General features: G+C 34.5%; 1 protein-coding gene across 3 annotated transcripts in view; it reads left to right on the top strand.

Moving 5' to 3' along the window:
* Positions 1–17,125, top strand: part of LOC123540722 (plexin A3-like) — a 181,979-nt gene that overhangs the window by 19,925 nt on the left and 144,929 nt on the right. For all 3 annotated transcript variants that reach the window (XM_053545547.1, XM_053545543.1, XM_053545549.1), the window contains one exon: positions 273–375. In XM_053545547.1, the coding sequence (XP_053401522.1) occupies positions 273–375 (103 nt within the window). The remainder of the gene's footprint in view (positions 1–272; positions 376–17,125) is intronic.

Below are 17,125 nucleotides of genomic sequence, written 5' to 3'. Positions count from 1 at the left end.
GTTAAACACATTTTCTACTTTCACATCTATTTCTAGCAAGCTGTGTAGCCTTATATGGTGTTATCAGAGGAACTATGTTTGGTAAATCTTGCCATCAAGAAGTTATATAAATCTGGTATAATAATGATAATAAGTAAGGATTTTGTCTGGAAAATATAAGTTTGTCCCATTCACGAGCGGTCCCATTCATGAGCTAATTTTGTTGGACTCGCAAGTTTTCATTTTGATGTCCACGTTTACTACTTAAAAGATCCTGTTTCGATATATTACAGGTTTGTTGAAAATATCAAAGACTGTTACAGGGGAATTCGTGTACCTGAAAATGAGGATTATGCCGACTTCCAGAGCACCGATATCCCATGTAGCCGCAAAATTGTAAGTTTGCTTTACATTGATTATTTATACTTTCAGACATCGTTGGGTAAGATGAAGGAAATGATAATAAACTGCTTCTTTCCAAATACTTTGATATTAAAACATATACTGGTGGAAACCTTTATTTAACACATTTCGTTACGTTATATCAGAACGTCTACATTCGCATTATATTTATAGACATTTACAAATTTCGCTTTCTGCTTCACAAAGATGAAAGGAGCAGACTATGTCTTGGATTTATTTGTCATGCCATACATTTCATCCCTATAATTTAGTGAGGTGATTCCGCATCGGTCTTGATGCAACTTGAAAGGTATTTAGCTGCCTATTTGTTACACTGGTCAACCGGATAATAGCAGGGAATGGTTTTCAGAAAATAGGTTAAAGTTTTAATTGAGATAATGATTAGTAATAGTAACGAAAAATATAGATTTGGGCCGATGCTTTATCTCTCCCTGTATATATTAAATGAAACGAGAGGTATTACTAGAGTGATGTATACTCCTACAATTCCGCTGTAAGAGGAAACAAGATATTTCACGCGTGGAATTTCTATAATGTTAACATAAGGCCAAGTTATTGAAAAAAAATTCTCAAAAATATGGAGTGGAGGCAACCAAAAATATAAGTTGGAAGGGGTTAACTCATCTGGCCTTGACTTTGAAATTTATTGATTAAAGTGAAAACTTAAGGCTAGACGTACAAGAAGATCAACTCAGTCCACCCTGTACGTTTACTCTTCATAATAGATAATATCAGGGTATAGAACGTATAGAATATTTAATATTGGTTCAAGCTAAAAATATGTTTTTTCTATGCAAAATGGCGAACATTTGTTAACATGTCTCCCAGAGAAGTAACATTTCTTTAAAGTAAGTATCTTTTTCTTTACCTATTACGTCAAATGAATATGCCCATGTTGTGGAAATATCACATATGGATTACAGACTCCAACCCAGGAGTCTATGACTGGTCAAGCTAAATAACTATTGAACGGACAGTGGAGAAACAAAGCTACATGGGACTTTTCTCATCTCACTTTCTTGTTTGCTTTTCTTCGGTCAAAATTACGCTTCAGGTCATTGCATGATTAAAAGTGCTTCATTCGATATGTTAAAAAAAGGTTGCAGAAACACTGTCACGTCTGTTTATTTTACGGGTGGGCCGGTGGTCTAGTGGTAACACGCTTGACTGTCAATCCAGAGGTCCGGAGTTCGAATCCCAGTCCAGGCACTGTAAATTTCTGAGATGCTCATGAGTGTCTCCCACCTAACTTAGAGGCCTGTACTGGTTCTTCCCAGGAAATATGGCTTAGCGTGTATCGGTGCTATACACCGGGCACGTTAAAGAAGCAGAATGTCTGTTCGCAAAGACCTAGTCTAAGTTATCCGGACAAGTATATATCTACAAAGGATTTCTCTCTATCTGTCTGGGGGCTTTATCTCACTCTGTCCCTCTGCTCAGATCGCCCTGTGTCTGTACTAGTAGAGGATGAATTTCGCGACCTAGCTGTGTGGCTGCGTTTGCTATATGTAAAGCGCCTTTGAACGTGTTTATCATAAAAAGGGCGCTATATAAATCTGGTATAATAATAATACGTGCAAGCCAATATTGGTGTTTGTCGGGTTGATATATGACAATTTTGTTTTACTGTGCATCTTTATGAAAGCTCACTGCTAACACCATGTGACTATGGTATTTTTATTTTATGTTTAAAGCTTTTTATTTTGCGACTGAAATTAGTCTTACTTCAAAGCAAGCATCGTCTAGAACTATATGTGTGTCCTTAGAACACTAATGTCCTCACTTCCTGTCACTGTAAATGATTTCGTGTGCAACAGAAAATTTTACGCACTTAAATCAAGGACCATAACTTTGGTCTGGCTGAGTAAAAGCCAAACAGAATATCAGATGTATAACTTCAAGTCCTCTAGTGTTTCTTACTATTGGTCAGATAATTTTTGAGATACATGGGATACACACTTCTATGCCTTTCATGCATGTTATGACTATATCAAGCGCCATAACTCTGAACTGACCGACATAAATTCAAAACAAAAGACTAGGCCACTATTTCACATGCTGAATAATATTCCTATTAAGTTTCATGTACCTAAGTCAAATATGTTTTAAGATACGTACGACACAACGTTTATGTATATTTTTGACTAAGTCAAGGGCCAAACCTCTGGTCTAGTTTAGTGAAATCTCAAACAAAATATCAGGTGCACAACTTAACATGCTGAATAATATTTCTATAATGTTTCATAATCCTAAACACTTTTTAGAAACGAACGTTAAGACACTTTTATGTATATTTTTGACTTAGTCATAGGTCATAACTCAATTCCAGATAAAACACCTGCCCCCTTCGCCACAAACCCCACCCCCCATGTTTTGAAGGGAACTAAAATCTGAATGACTAGTTGCAAAGCAAATGTAGAGACATTTTAATAATTTGCGTATATTGTGTTGTGTTACCTTTCATAACAATTTCTGAATCGTAAGTCTTTGTTGATCCTCTTTTATTATAACTTCACCATTTGTTTACATTCATGTCTTCCCGCCATTGTACAGCAAACGCATGAGTTTTAAAAGACACATTTACAAATATAAAAATGAAGAGAAGAGGGAAACTCACCTTTGTGAGAATAGTTTAGTGATTTATTAGTTAAATATTGTTTTTTGTGTATGTGTGTAGAATGGCGGGAAAGTGCGTGTACATGTAAATGGTGGAATTATAAACAATTGGAACAAAACAAACCTTTTGATGTAGAAATTACTGTGAAACGTTACACAACACAAAATATATACGATTATACTTTAGTTAGGTAATGGTCAGTAGTTTTTAGCATATCTTTCAGGCTTAAAACAGTCGGAAAATTAAATGGTAAATATAACAAAGTCAATACCGTGGTCAGGAGGCATGTGATAAAAGCAGTGAAACCCTTATTACCTTTTTTCACTATGATATGTTATAAAGCACACAGGGTATCACCTATATTAGCATCGCATCTATGGTAGTTCCTGCTTTCACGCAAACCTCTTTGGTAGTACATTATTTCAGCCAAATATCTAGGTTAAATATTTAGAGTAACACCTCTCCTCACCAAATACTTTTGGCATCACTAATTTACCTTTTATATAGAGAATCACCGTTTTCAACCAATTAGTTCTTTCACATCTCAGTTTCTAGGGTAGCAATTTTATGCCAAAACAACTGGGGTATCACCTTCTATTACCCAAATGTCTAGGTAGCACTGAGTCAAAGATCTTAGATGTCACTTTCTGTTCAAAAGACTCCGACTTGTAAAAGTCCATGGTCACAGGAGCTAAGGGCTTGGTTACTTTTCCTTATATGAACTTCTCGTAAAAATCTGCTAGTTTGATTTTATAATAATTCACACAGTTATTTCCTTGATAAACCTCTACCAAATCATTGTAATTTGTCAAAAACTTGATCGGTGTAATTTTTCCCTATATGTTTATAGTAGGAACTTGTCAGAAACTATTGTCTCGATTTTGAAAAATATTTTTTCTCAAACATAATTATATTTCTTGGGTAAATCGTACCTACAAGATTGTCCGATACAACCAGGTCATTTTAATAGGATTTGAAAAACATATCATCAGAAATCACCTGCCCAATGTTTAAATAATCTCTCAGGATTGATTCTTGGGAGTATTTTTCCAAATGTATTCAAATAACTACTGCGATGTGTAGAAAAGAATGTCGCTAGAACAAAAATCATTCTCTTAACTCTCTAACTCACGGTCATTCGGTCAGTAGACCATTTGGGTTTTGATAAATAATAGACAATGTTTAGTCTCACAATAGTCATAACTTCACAGAACGATTGCCTGGGGTTTGAAAATGATTGGTTTTGAGTCAAGTCAAAGGTCAAGGTCAGTGACCTTGAAAATGAATACGGTCAATGATTAGAGAACGATTTTGCTTACAGTTGTCAAACTACATTGGATAATTACCAGTGATCACTAAATGATCCCATTTGGTTTAAGGTAAGTAGGTCAGAGTTTAATGACGTAATGGCTTTGAGACTGAAAACGTTGTCCGTTCAGTAAATAAGAATGTTTGGGCCTACAATTGTCAGTCATGATTGGATGATTGCCTGTTTTAGGCAGATAATCCCAAGCAGTCAGGGTTTCTGTAGGCTATGTATCAAGGTCACTGTGCACTTGAGACTGAAAACGGTTTCCGCCCAATAACTAAGAACGCTTTAGTCAGCAGTAGTCAAACTTCATAGGTTGCGTGCCTGTGTTAAGTAGAAGACCCCTATTGTTTCGTGTCAGAAGAAGAAATTCGAGGTCAAAGTGACCTGGAAATTGAAAATTATATCCGCTCATTTAGTAAAACGCGTTTGCTTAGAGTTGTCAAACTTTATAGGCAGAGAGTCTGTCGTGAGTAGATGAGATCCCAAAGTAAACAGCTAAGAATGTTTTGGCAGAGCCGTCAGTCTTTGTAGGATGGTTGCCTCTGTCCTGTAAATAATCCCAAATTTGTTTAAATGTCAAGGTCACAATGAACGTGAGACTGAAAACGGTTTGCGTTCAATAACTAAGAACGCTTTGGCCTACAGTCGTTAAAATTCATAGGATGACTGTCTGTGGACAGTAGATTACCCTTGAAACGAAACAACTTAGAACGCTTTGGCCGACAGTCGTCAAACGGCATAATATGATTGTCTGTGGCGAATACTTGATGTAATTAATATGTTTTGGGATTAGTAGGCCGAAAGTCAAAGTGACCTGAACACAGTGAAAACGGGTTTTACTCGATTATTGAAGAACGTTTTGAATATAATCACACTGGCATCAGAACAAAACGAAAATGCAGCTAGGTATACTATAAGAAGCATGGTCATGAACGGAACGGGAAAGTGCACTGATCCATTTCAATTGTACATTTCTCACCTAAAGCGCTCAGTTTGGTGAACGGATACCAAGTATAAAGAACAAGCGGTAATTTATCTTACGTTGTGCACGAATTACATTGTGTCAATATTTCATATTGCAGAGATACACTACATATTTATCCTTTCGTCAACGTAACATGAACTGCCATAATGAACACCCTGTCTAGAGGTCACAGCAGTGTGAACATGTTGGCGGAATGTAAACTAACAAAAACGAGAATGCAAGTCAGACCAGTCCGTAAGACAGCGCACTCGAATTTTCTCATTGCTTGACTCTGAATTAGAGCTTTGCCAATAAATTTTTTATAACACTTTAACCAAAAAATCTAAGTTAACAAGGGATATAACTCTGTAAAAGTTCAATCAGAGTTAGGGAGTTTGTTTCTCCTGGTGAAGACTTTGATAGTAAAAAACTATTTAAAGTTTCAAGTCTATAGAGATATTTGACTTTATCAAAAACTTTAACCAAAATTATTAGTCAAAAAGGGGCATAACTCCATCAAAATTCAAAACAGAGTACTGGGAATAGTTTCTCCTGGTGTAGACTTTGATAGTAAATAACCGTTTTAAGTTAGAAGTCAATAGCTTGATAGTAACAGATATATTTGACTTAATCAAAAATTTTAACAAACGGCGACGCCGACTCCGATGCTGGGGTGAGAGCAATAGCTCTACTTTTTCTTCGAAAAGTCGAGCTAATAAAGCAACGAAATGAAACATTTTAAACTTTACAATATGTCCTGCCGGAAGGTGAACTTCAACAGTATTTCATTATAAATTGTATGCAAATATTACATAAAGATTTACTGGGACGTTTTTAATCTGTAAAATAAAAGTTCTCCTAAAATTGTATATAACTAATATATACTGAACAATAGCTAAGTGCCCCCAATAATAACATAAAATACTTCTTGAAATGTAGTGTACACTCAGAACAATATGTAATTGATAAAATGCCTAACTTTCAACAAAACCATACACGTCTTCAGATATAATATTCATTCATTTTACGATTTCAACCAATTTTTGACAGGTCACAAAAAGTAAACAAACATGTTTACAGTGTGCATGTACATACTAAAAACGAAAAAAGGATTTTGGGAAGATAATGAAATAACTTCGTTAACTTGCTTTTTCTAAAAATAGCATTCACCATTCGTGTCATATTTAACCATTCGCTAGAAAAAAATGTTAGTATGAACAGTTCTTATTCTTACAAATGGTAATCACTTGTTCACTAAAACACAGCTTTTATGTGTTTTGTGACTTTTTTACAAATGGGGTGAGTTAGTAAATTGAATAAAATTTATATGTTGGCGTCACTTAATATTTTTCAAATTTTATTATGTTATTTACAACACTTTGTCCTAAAAGTATGCTAAATTTCAAATTTGTATTTACAGAATGTGCAAAGATATTGGAAAATTAGCAAATGCGGTTAGCTTTTTTGTTCTGTATATTTACCCTATCACCTTTAACCTTAATAAATGAGCATACAATACGTTTTCGAGTGCGAGTCATAATTTATTAATTGGATACAAGTGTATGGTTTATTTAATCCTAATATTGTAAATCAAATCCTGTATAATGAGAAATTACTCATGAGTCATTGCATCAGTGCCAAAAATAATGTGAAAATATCAGTTTTAACGCATGACCTTTTGACCTCTATAATTTGCATATAATGGTCATATATTTTTTGGAGACAGCACCCAGATGAACCAGGGATGTTAAAACTTTAATAAAGTCGTTATCTCCAAGCATTAACATTCCGGGCCTCATAAACATTTCTCAGGGGCTAGATCTAAAACCACCAGACTATTAATTGATATTGCAATCAATTTTTTTGCTGCATATACACATTTTAGCATAAACGTGTAGTTAAACGCCGATCGACTGTCATACATTTTCATATTAACCAATCAGAATAGTTTTGTAATCTAGACCGGAACTTCACCTGGGAAGTTCAAACAAGTTTCATCTGCAACGTTGAAAAAACAATAAACTGTGCTTTGTTATTCTAAGAATATTTGAGGAAACGTGACCGGTTCATAATGGAAGATAAATTACCACTTGTTCAATATCCATAGTACACATTTACCGAACTGTGTGTTTTAGGTATGAAATGCGTGATTAAAATGGGTTAGTATATTTTCCCGTTCATGGTCATGGTGTTCTTATAGTATACCTAGGGGTAGGATATAACATGTACAGCTGGATTTTCTTTCTGGTCTGGTGCAAGTGGTCAAACATTATAGGATTGCTGCTTGTTGTAACTAGATATAATTTTGTTTCCATGGTCATTTGGTCAAAGTAAATAGCAGACAAAATTACTTACCCACTTGCCTTTAACAGGCCTTCATGGGACGGGAATATGTCCTTTAAAATCAGGTCGTGTTTTAATAACAAATATTTGTGCGACATTTTATAAAAGATCAGTGCCATAATGCATACATTTCTCTAATTTTGCTGAAAAATGAGAATATATGACTTTCCGCATTTCACAGTTTTGGATATATTTTGTTGACAGTCACGTTTCTTTTACCTACTGTCTTTATTATGACTCAAGAAGTGCGCTTTGATTGGTGCTATTTATAGAACTTGTTTCTGATTAAAATACAGACGTACCCCTGGTCTGAAATTTTTTATGGAAAAATCGTTCTGCATGCTGCTATTATTCTCATGGATATTGTTGAAATGCAAATATAAAGCCGAAGCTGTGTTCCTTAAATAGACCAGTGTCAACGCTTTTGAATTTTACATTTAGATATATAGGTAACGGGCTTCGTTTCCATGGTAACATCAATTTTAATTTAAGAAGCCAAAATTGTTTACTGAAATTTAGAGCTTACTTTTAGCAGATAAGGGACACATTTTCAACGGAAACTGATAAGTATGTATTACAAATCAAACTGTCAAAATTTTGTTTGGAAATGGCCGTAATAAGTAACTTTTCACCCGACTATATTCCCAATAATATAAGTTACCATCATGTAATTTCTTACATTCCGCATAACATTTCAATATAACTACATAAAAGAAGCAAAATATTTATCATTATTTAGAGCGAAAGGCTCATAAAAATAATTTAGCAAATAAAGCTGTTTAAAAATAGTCCAAATAAAAATAAATATGCACAGAATTACGAACTTTCCAAATAAAAGGTATTAACATTGCTTGGTAATTGACACGTCACTTCATGGCGTCAGTTACGTCATTTTAAGGCAACATTGTTTTGAAGCGTTTCTGCGGCAATTTATTCATTATTTCTGCATTTTTAAACCATTCAGCATTAAATCAGGGAGGTTCATGATTTTTTTCTTCAGAAGAATGGATATACAAACACATTTAGTTTGTCGTAAAAGTCGCCGTTAATTGTCACGTTAGCTTCCGGTTCGCATGCGCACACACTATTCTGGTGACCTACCTCCTTTAGTTTCCGAGGCTCGGCCTATATTTGCTATAGTCTATAGCTCAAAATCAAGTAACAATTCAGCATAACATCTTTAGTATATGAAGGGGGAATATCTACTTTTAAATAATGCATCCGCCCTGGATACATAATGAATTAAACACCATCCGTTTACATATTAATACCCTAGCAGAAGTGCGCTTTGATTGTTGCTATTTATAGAACTTGTTTCTGATTAATCAAAATTCGTACATATTATTTGCTGTAACAAATAGGTGGTTCCTTTTAACTATTGTATAAAAGATAATATGTGAAACTGGGATCTAGCTGCCACTGTAGTTTCCCCAAATCCTATTATTTACTTCAATTTAAATATAATGGTAGCAATAATAGAATAAAACAAGGGAGTCAAGCACTGTCTGTGCTTATGTGTAACGTATGCAATATATCACATTTACATATTATTCTGACATATGTGTTGTACCCGGTCTTATTTGGAATAGTACCAGTTATAAGAAGGAGAAATGTGGTCTGTTCTGTGCTTTATTATTCTATATCTATTCTAACAAAAGCATTTCAAAATTGTGTTCTCAAACTCTACTCTGATCATATCTAGTTCTGGAAATAGGCAATCAATGCTATACGCATTGCTACAGTATACTAACTTGACTACTTATTAGATACAGTAATAAATTACATGTGTACCTTATTAATTCAGTCATAAATCATCATGAAGAAACAGAAAAGATAAGAAACATAAAATGAACTAAAATAATGAATATACATCTAATCAAATGACACAATACAATATAATTTACATGGCCCACCAAACTTTGAATTTGCAAACCGTAAAGGAACAGGCACAATGTCACACCACTCTGCACAACATCCACACTCACTGGTGCTGTGCTAATTTTGTTTTAAAAATGTTAATAAGGAATTAATAGTGACATGTAGGTTTATTAAATATTAGGATTATAAGGTCTGGTGTAAATTAATAATAACTTACAGAAAGAAATCAAATAGACTTCCATCAAAAATGTCATCTTAAATTATGATTCATGCACATCACAAAATATCGACGCCCCAGAATAAGAAGGGCGTAAGTGTTAGTTACGCCCTTTTATGAATCATACACTTTTTAAACTACACACCAAGGTGCATAATTCTTTAAAAGAAATTTCACAAACTGTTGTGTTGACTAAATTCACCAATAATAAAAGGGCGTAAGTGAAAAGTTTTTCAGAATCCCAGCAATAGAAGCGCGTATCTGCACTTAATTGTTGTACTAGAAAAGTCCACTTACGTCTTAAAGAATTAGAAGGGCATAACTGTCATAGATAGTTTTTTTTCATTTTGCTGAAAACTATGATTTTCCACTTACGCCCTTCTAACTCTGAGGCGTCGATATAGTAAAATTGCCAAAATATCAAAACTGTACACTTCAAGCCAGCAAAATACCTTTAAAAATGTATGTAACTGTTAGTGACTTATGTTGAGACCAATATGTGTTTTACGGACCTGTAAAAATGACATTTTGACCGAAACATAAGTCTATAATTGTTATATTAAATGCTGAATCACAAAATAGATACAAAATATAACAACAAAACTTAAAACTGTAACAGAATTTCTCCTTTTCATATTCATACATGTAGTTTCTGACATTTAACTGGTTAAAAAAGCAGTTGACTGTTGCTACAATTGTTAAACACAGAAAATGGCCTAGGCCTTGTTTCACTGTAACTAAAATTATTTGCCACAATCTATGGGTGAGACTGTAGTGGTGCTGCTGATAATTCCGAGAATACATTCTCTACATCATTCATTTCATCATCATTAAAGTCTTCATTCAAAGCCAGTTCTTATCAGCTGGTAAGCGGCTGTAGTGGTATGTTACTGTTAGTTGAGGAAGAAGGAATTGGATGTAGGTTTACTACACATTTTTCACTTAATTTATGCGACATGAGTTTTTTCGTTTTTTAATCAGTTTCGACCAGAGTAGGTTTTTAGAGATGTTTGAGATTTGTGTCCTGTCACAGACATAATGTGCCTGCTTGGAAATCTAGCTGAATCTAATACATGCACAGTGATAGCTCTTAGAGAGAGTGGTTTGTATGTATACGCAACAGACCAACAGACTGACTCATTGCTTTCATCATAGCTCCCAGCTTGTTGTGACCAAGTGGTACCTTGTTATAATATATTCTTTCAATAGGTGCTTCTCGGGGTTGCTGAAAGGATCTTGGACAGAGAGGATTCGGTCTACTTAAACATTTGACGAAGCTCTTCACTGGACATCTGTCACTGTCTAAAATTATAGAACAGTTAAAATAGTAAATAGTTATTAAACTAGTAAACTGATTTGAAAGTGTTTACAAAATTTTTATTGCTTTCAGAAATTATCTAAACACCATGTTTTATTCAGTATAATAAAATATATATTCTAATTAAAAATAATCAATTCTGAAAAGATAATTTTTTTACAAATGAAAAGATAAAGCATGAATATGTGCCGGTATATGATGACCTTTAACCGCGAAAGGCAATTAAGTGAATATAACAGTCTCCGGATTTAGTTTGCAAATCCGGAATTTTCGCAAACTCAGCTACCTTTTGCCTTTGACTTTTCTCTGATTTTTTTACATTAAACGATAGTTCTAGTCCCATAGAGTAATAATTGGTCATTTTCTTCTTTATATGTTAAAGAATGAATTCATGGGAGGTGTTCAAAGTTGGTCCTCCCATGGGAGTATTTTTTCCTCCCATGGGGTTTTTGCTAACCCATGGGAGGTCCCACGGGTGGATTTCTCCCACTTTACCAATTACGGGAGAAAAAAACCGTGGGTTTTTTCTAAAATTTTCAAATCAAAATATTTTAACTCATATTAATAATTTATACAATAAACAACTGTTCTGACATGATTTCGCGTTGAAAAACGACTTTTGAAAAAAACTCCCATTTTCGTTATGGGAGGAAACCCCCCACTGGCGACTCCGTGAATTTTTGAAATCGCATTTAATGTTTCACTTTTTGCTAATTAATTATAATTTTATCAATATCAACTCAAATTTAACTTAAAGATGTATTACTGTGCGAAAATAAAATAATCGTAAACCCCGCGGTGGTGAAAACCTCCATTGTTTAAATGGGAGCATAATCCCGTTGGAGGTTAGAAAATAAATAGAAATAATATAGTGACATTTTGACAGAACAAAACATCAGTACTTTATTTTTAGTACTAATATCCATCATAAAGTAACTTCTGGGTTTCACTCAGCGAAAATATATACATTGTATAATTACATGCCACACGACACGATTAAACACAGGCCGCCTTGCTGATTATGACCTCAACGATGTCACATAATTAGACGGGGTCATAAAACTTACTGAAGCATATACGATATATTTGACCTGACAAATATGCACTGCGGGACTTTTTTAATCCAAAAATTAAAAAAAAATGCAGGAGATTCGATGAAACTCTCCTTTTAAATTGAGGTTCACAAAGACAAAACATATCCAAATCTAACCAGATCTGCCTCTGTCATAATGCTAGTGTCAAAGAATTAAATCATTATTAAGTACTTCCTTTCTTATTTGAAATGCCTAATATGTCTCCATCAAATGTACTAGAGTGTAATGTGTGTGACTAGTATTCTTCATATAATTGTTAAAAATACGATGCGAAGAAATCAATAAGTTTCAGTATTAATGACATTATTAACAAAATAAAACTCGAATTCAAAACATATGACCATCCTCACGAACCTAAACATACCGCACCTTCTGGAAAAATCTCCTCCGTAATTTGACCAGTCAAGAACCATTATAGAAATTAACAGAAAGGACGATATAATGATAAGACCTGAGAAATGCCCCACCCAGTTTTGATAAGAATTTTAAAAATTAATACTGTAACTTAAAACTTTAACTGTTAAAAACTTAAGAGATCATAATTGTTTTAATACTAGGATTAAAAAACTCAAATCAAGTCAGAATGCAGTTACTAAAATAAACATTTTAAGAGAATGTTTCAGCTTACTTGAAGTAAACAGGATAACGCACTTATCTCTTCTTAAGCAACCGTACATAAAAAGATACATACTGGGTGGGTGGGGGTATAAGAAATTTTAATAGCTACGAGTTTGATGTAAAGTGAGACTGAAAGTAACACATTGAATGTTTTACCCAAGAATCAACTGCATTTCGTCGTTATTTTCAAGTTGATAGTGTTTAAGCGGCATTTTCAAAGAAAAAAATGTTTGGTTCCTCAAATGTTAAAAAGGCATGAAAGACACCTCTGAGCAACGCAACTATTAAAAGTTAATAATTTGTTTATGTAAGAATTATTTTCTGCTTTGACGCGATCGGTACGCTCGGCAGCTCAGTGGTATTTGAGGTCAAAATCCTAAAGGCATTATTCTGTCAATTACGAACGATCATGCTACTTTGATGATTAAAAACACTTTACTCTCGTACCATATTTTGTATTTTAGTATCGAGTTTAAATATTCCGAACCATTTATCTAGGCTATTTTCTTTCATTTACTGTATGTCCGTTACATGTTATAAAATGTGTTTTGTACTAATGATGCAGAAAGCCTACAATCTGTATGTATTTCACGTACCATTCGATGTGTTTTTTCATTAATTGCAGAATGAATGTCATGTTTTACTAGACCGTTTAAAATACTTTCTTAGTATGAAGTTTCATAAATAAGCGGTCGGAGATTGAACCCACGACCTCACATATAAAAAGCGGGTGCGGATTAGGCTGTCTGCTCTGTTAGTGAATACTTTTTTGAAATAAACATTCATCAATCCGAAAATGGAGGTGATAAAATTTAGAGGTATTGTGCCGTTTTTTCGTTTCCTAAAATAACAGTACCAATCTTAAATATCGGGGAATATAGTGTTTGTTACGGTGGCACAGAGGTCACATAATATAAATATCTTATGGCAGCGTACGTGTTTGACATTGATATTGTCAACCCGAGGGCAGAATGTTACCCGAGGAGAAATAAAGATTTTTGTATTTCATACAAATACGTGAGCACATAATAATTATTTCGGACGGACGTATTAGATCTTAAACACGCACATACTTGTATTGAAATAGCTGCGCACATATCAATATAAAATATATATGAGCCGCGCCACGAGAATACCAAAATAGTGGCTTTGCGACCAGTATGGATCCAGACCAGCTTGCGCATCCATACAGTCTGTGCCAGAGTCTATGCTGTTCGGTTTCAAACCCTATAGCAATAAGAGAAACCCGTAAGCGAACAACATGGATCCTGACCAGACTGCGAGTATGCGCAGGCTGGTCTGGATCCATGCTGTTTGCAAAGCCACTAAGTTGGTTTTCTCATGACGCGGCTCATATATCCTCGCACATGTAAAAATGTATCACTCGCCATGTTGGAAAGTACCGGTGTTTTGGCTTACTATTGTGTAAGCACTTACCAGCTATTACCTGCGAACATATTGCTTAATACGTGTGCAGATGTTATCTTTATATCAATACGCGCAGGTATTAGATGGTATGTGAGCACGTAATAAATGAAAACATAAACAGGTAATGACACATCTCTGCCACATCTGTGCTACCGCATCTTTTTACATTTTTTGACAATGTTGTGAATATATCCCATGTTCAATATCCTCTGTAAAATCTCTCGAACAGACTGGCTTTTGTCTCCATGGAATTAAATTCGAAAAAAGGGGAATGTAGAAATATATCTATCATCAGTCTAGTGGCTAGTCTATATCATTTTAAGAACATAAATTGATCTATCGTCTTGTGCGTATGAAAATATCATTACTTTGGTATATCCCAGGCGACCTTATAAAACGTATTTATACCGTCTGAAGGCTATTTAACGCTTCCATAGAATCAACAGGAAATTTCCCTTAATATAAGTTCCAAGTGCATGTATATTAATTCTTACTGATTTTAAAATACTAGATATCGCGTGAAATGTTGTTATTTTTTATTTAAAAAGATCAGCTCCACCACGTGTTATATGAGCCGTGCCATGAGAAAATCAACATAGTGGCCTTGCGAGCAGCATGGGTCCGGACCAGCCTGCACATCCGCGCAGTCTGGTCAGGATCCACGCTGTTCGCTTTTAAAGCCTATTGCAATGAGAGAAACCATTAGTGAACAACATGGATCCTGACCAGACTGCGCGAATGCTCCATGCTGGTCGAAAAGCCACTGTGTGGGTTTTCTCATGGTGCGGCTCATTTATTTTAGGATATGTAGGTATGTAGCGCTCATAATATAAAGTATCTGACATCAGAGGTATATGCTTACACTTTTAGTCAATATCAGAAAAGATCTTTGGAATGATTTGATGAAGTTTGTGTTATTTCCGAGTGCAAACATTTTTTTCGTAGATGAAAAGCTGGCATGTCTTACTAAAGCCCAGGTATTTTCAAATCGTTAGAAGAACATTGACCCCATATTAACAAATAAAAAAGAAGTCCACGCTGATACATTTATACGGCGTAGTAGCCCCTGCGCAAGACAAATGCGACTTTCTTTTCCGAATTTAACCTATGTACTTTCATTTTCACTGCTTCCGCGAAAAGCTGAAGGTCGTCTGACGTCATTTCTTGTGTTGTCAAAGACGTATGTATACCTGGCGAGATTGTTTTAAAATAAGAATATGTCGGTCGTCCTAGGGAAAAAAGCCGTGAATATTGGAAGGGGTTGTATTGTAACATTATACTGTCGTTAAAACTTGTTTACAACAATAACCTCCAAAAGTCAAATAATTAAAAATCTCAAAACACTGAAAGTGGCCTTTTATACACCAAACTTATAAAAAAAACTGTAATCTGATTTTACCAAAAACCGCTGAAATTAAAATATAACAAAATGGGATGAAATCAAATTGTTATGTTTATAAATAGTTAGATTCTTTGCAAGGAAAATACCAATAAATGAAATAGCTCTTTGTTTCATATAGAATTCTGCTACTTCAGATCCAGTTTTTTGGGTTTTTTTTTATTTAACGTTGCACCGACACATTATAGGTCATATGGCGACTTCAGATCCAATTTGATATAGTTTCTAAGAAGATCTATTTTCAACAAAACAACCATCAAAGCATTTGCTACAAGAAAAATGAAAAGAAAAAGGGGTAGTGAGTAATACGCAGTGAAGAAGTCAGATATCTTCATGTTGCCGCTGTCCGCAGAAGAAAAACCTTTTTGTTTTCAAACAAACAACCGGAACGCATGCAAAGTGTCTTATTTTATTTAAAATACATTGAATTTCCACGTGTGAAATAATGCCCATTTGGCTCCCGGTTTACGCACCAATGCGCTAAAATGGAACAAATAGGATCTATATTATCATAAGGGCCTACTTTCGAACTACACCACGAAAGTGTATTTTGACCGAATTACTTCTTTATAACCTGCAGGAAATAGGGAGCATTTAAGTTTCATGCTAGTCTGGCTACCGGCTAGATAACCATCTTTTTAGAAAAGATTATGTTGAATATTTTGACTTCATCAGTCTTGTCTGATTATCTAGCGTTTTTGAGAAGAAAAGGGACATAATTATAAAAAAAAATGAGCAAACTCAGGAGTTATCTCCTGTGAACAAAACACAGGGTCTGAAAACAAACTGTAGTTTCATACAAGCATTTTCGTGGAAAAAACTGAACGCGCCTTTCTTGTCAGCCATTTCATAATAATTTAACAAAAGTGCATGTGTTTGTAATAATTCTACGGTGCCCCTAAAGTGACATGTTACACACTTTTTTCCAGTGTGTAACATGTCACTTTAGGGGCACCGTATAATTCATATTTATGTTATAGAAACGGTTTCGAGTTTAGTCCAGTCAGGTGTACACGAAATTACTACCGAGTCATCGAACTGCTGCGTGCACCTAATGCTCTCACGCTTCCTGTGTATTATCTGCGTAATAAAGAAAATACCATAACCCCCCGTAGTTAATACATTATGTTTTTTTTTTCTTCTTTTTCCCCCCTTTTTTAAGCATGTCCGACAGGAAGGCAATAATAAGATACATTTATGGCCACCGATCTATCGCTATCAAATTAGGGACATGCAATGTTCACGACACTTAATTGACGCAACTGGACGGTAATGGTACGAGTCTAAAATGTGGTTGAATGGACCTGTCATGAAGTATAAAAAAAACACTTCAAAACTCCAAAAAGCTGCAATTATCAAATAAAACACAGATATGTATAACTTCATTATATTAGATTCATCTATTATATCACAAATGTAAATAACATTCTTAACAATTAATTTAAAATATCATGTACACATTTATATACATGTATCCTCTTGATAAATTTGCATAAAAACATACAGAATTTACATTATGGTGGTTTTGTAGTTGT

Source organism: Mercenaria mercenaria, chromosome 1, assembly GCF_021730395.1.
Source record: "Mercenaria mercenaria strain notata chromosome 1, MADL_Memer_1, whole genome shotgun sequence".
Lineage (NCBI taxonomy): Eukaryota > Metazoa > Mollusca > Bivalvia > Venerida > Veneridae > Mercenaria > Mercenaria mercenaria.
This window is presented reverse-complemented; position numbering and strand designations above follow the sequence as displayed.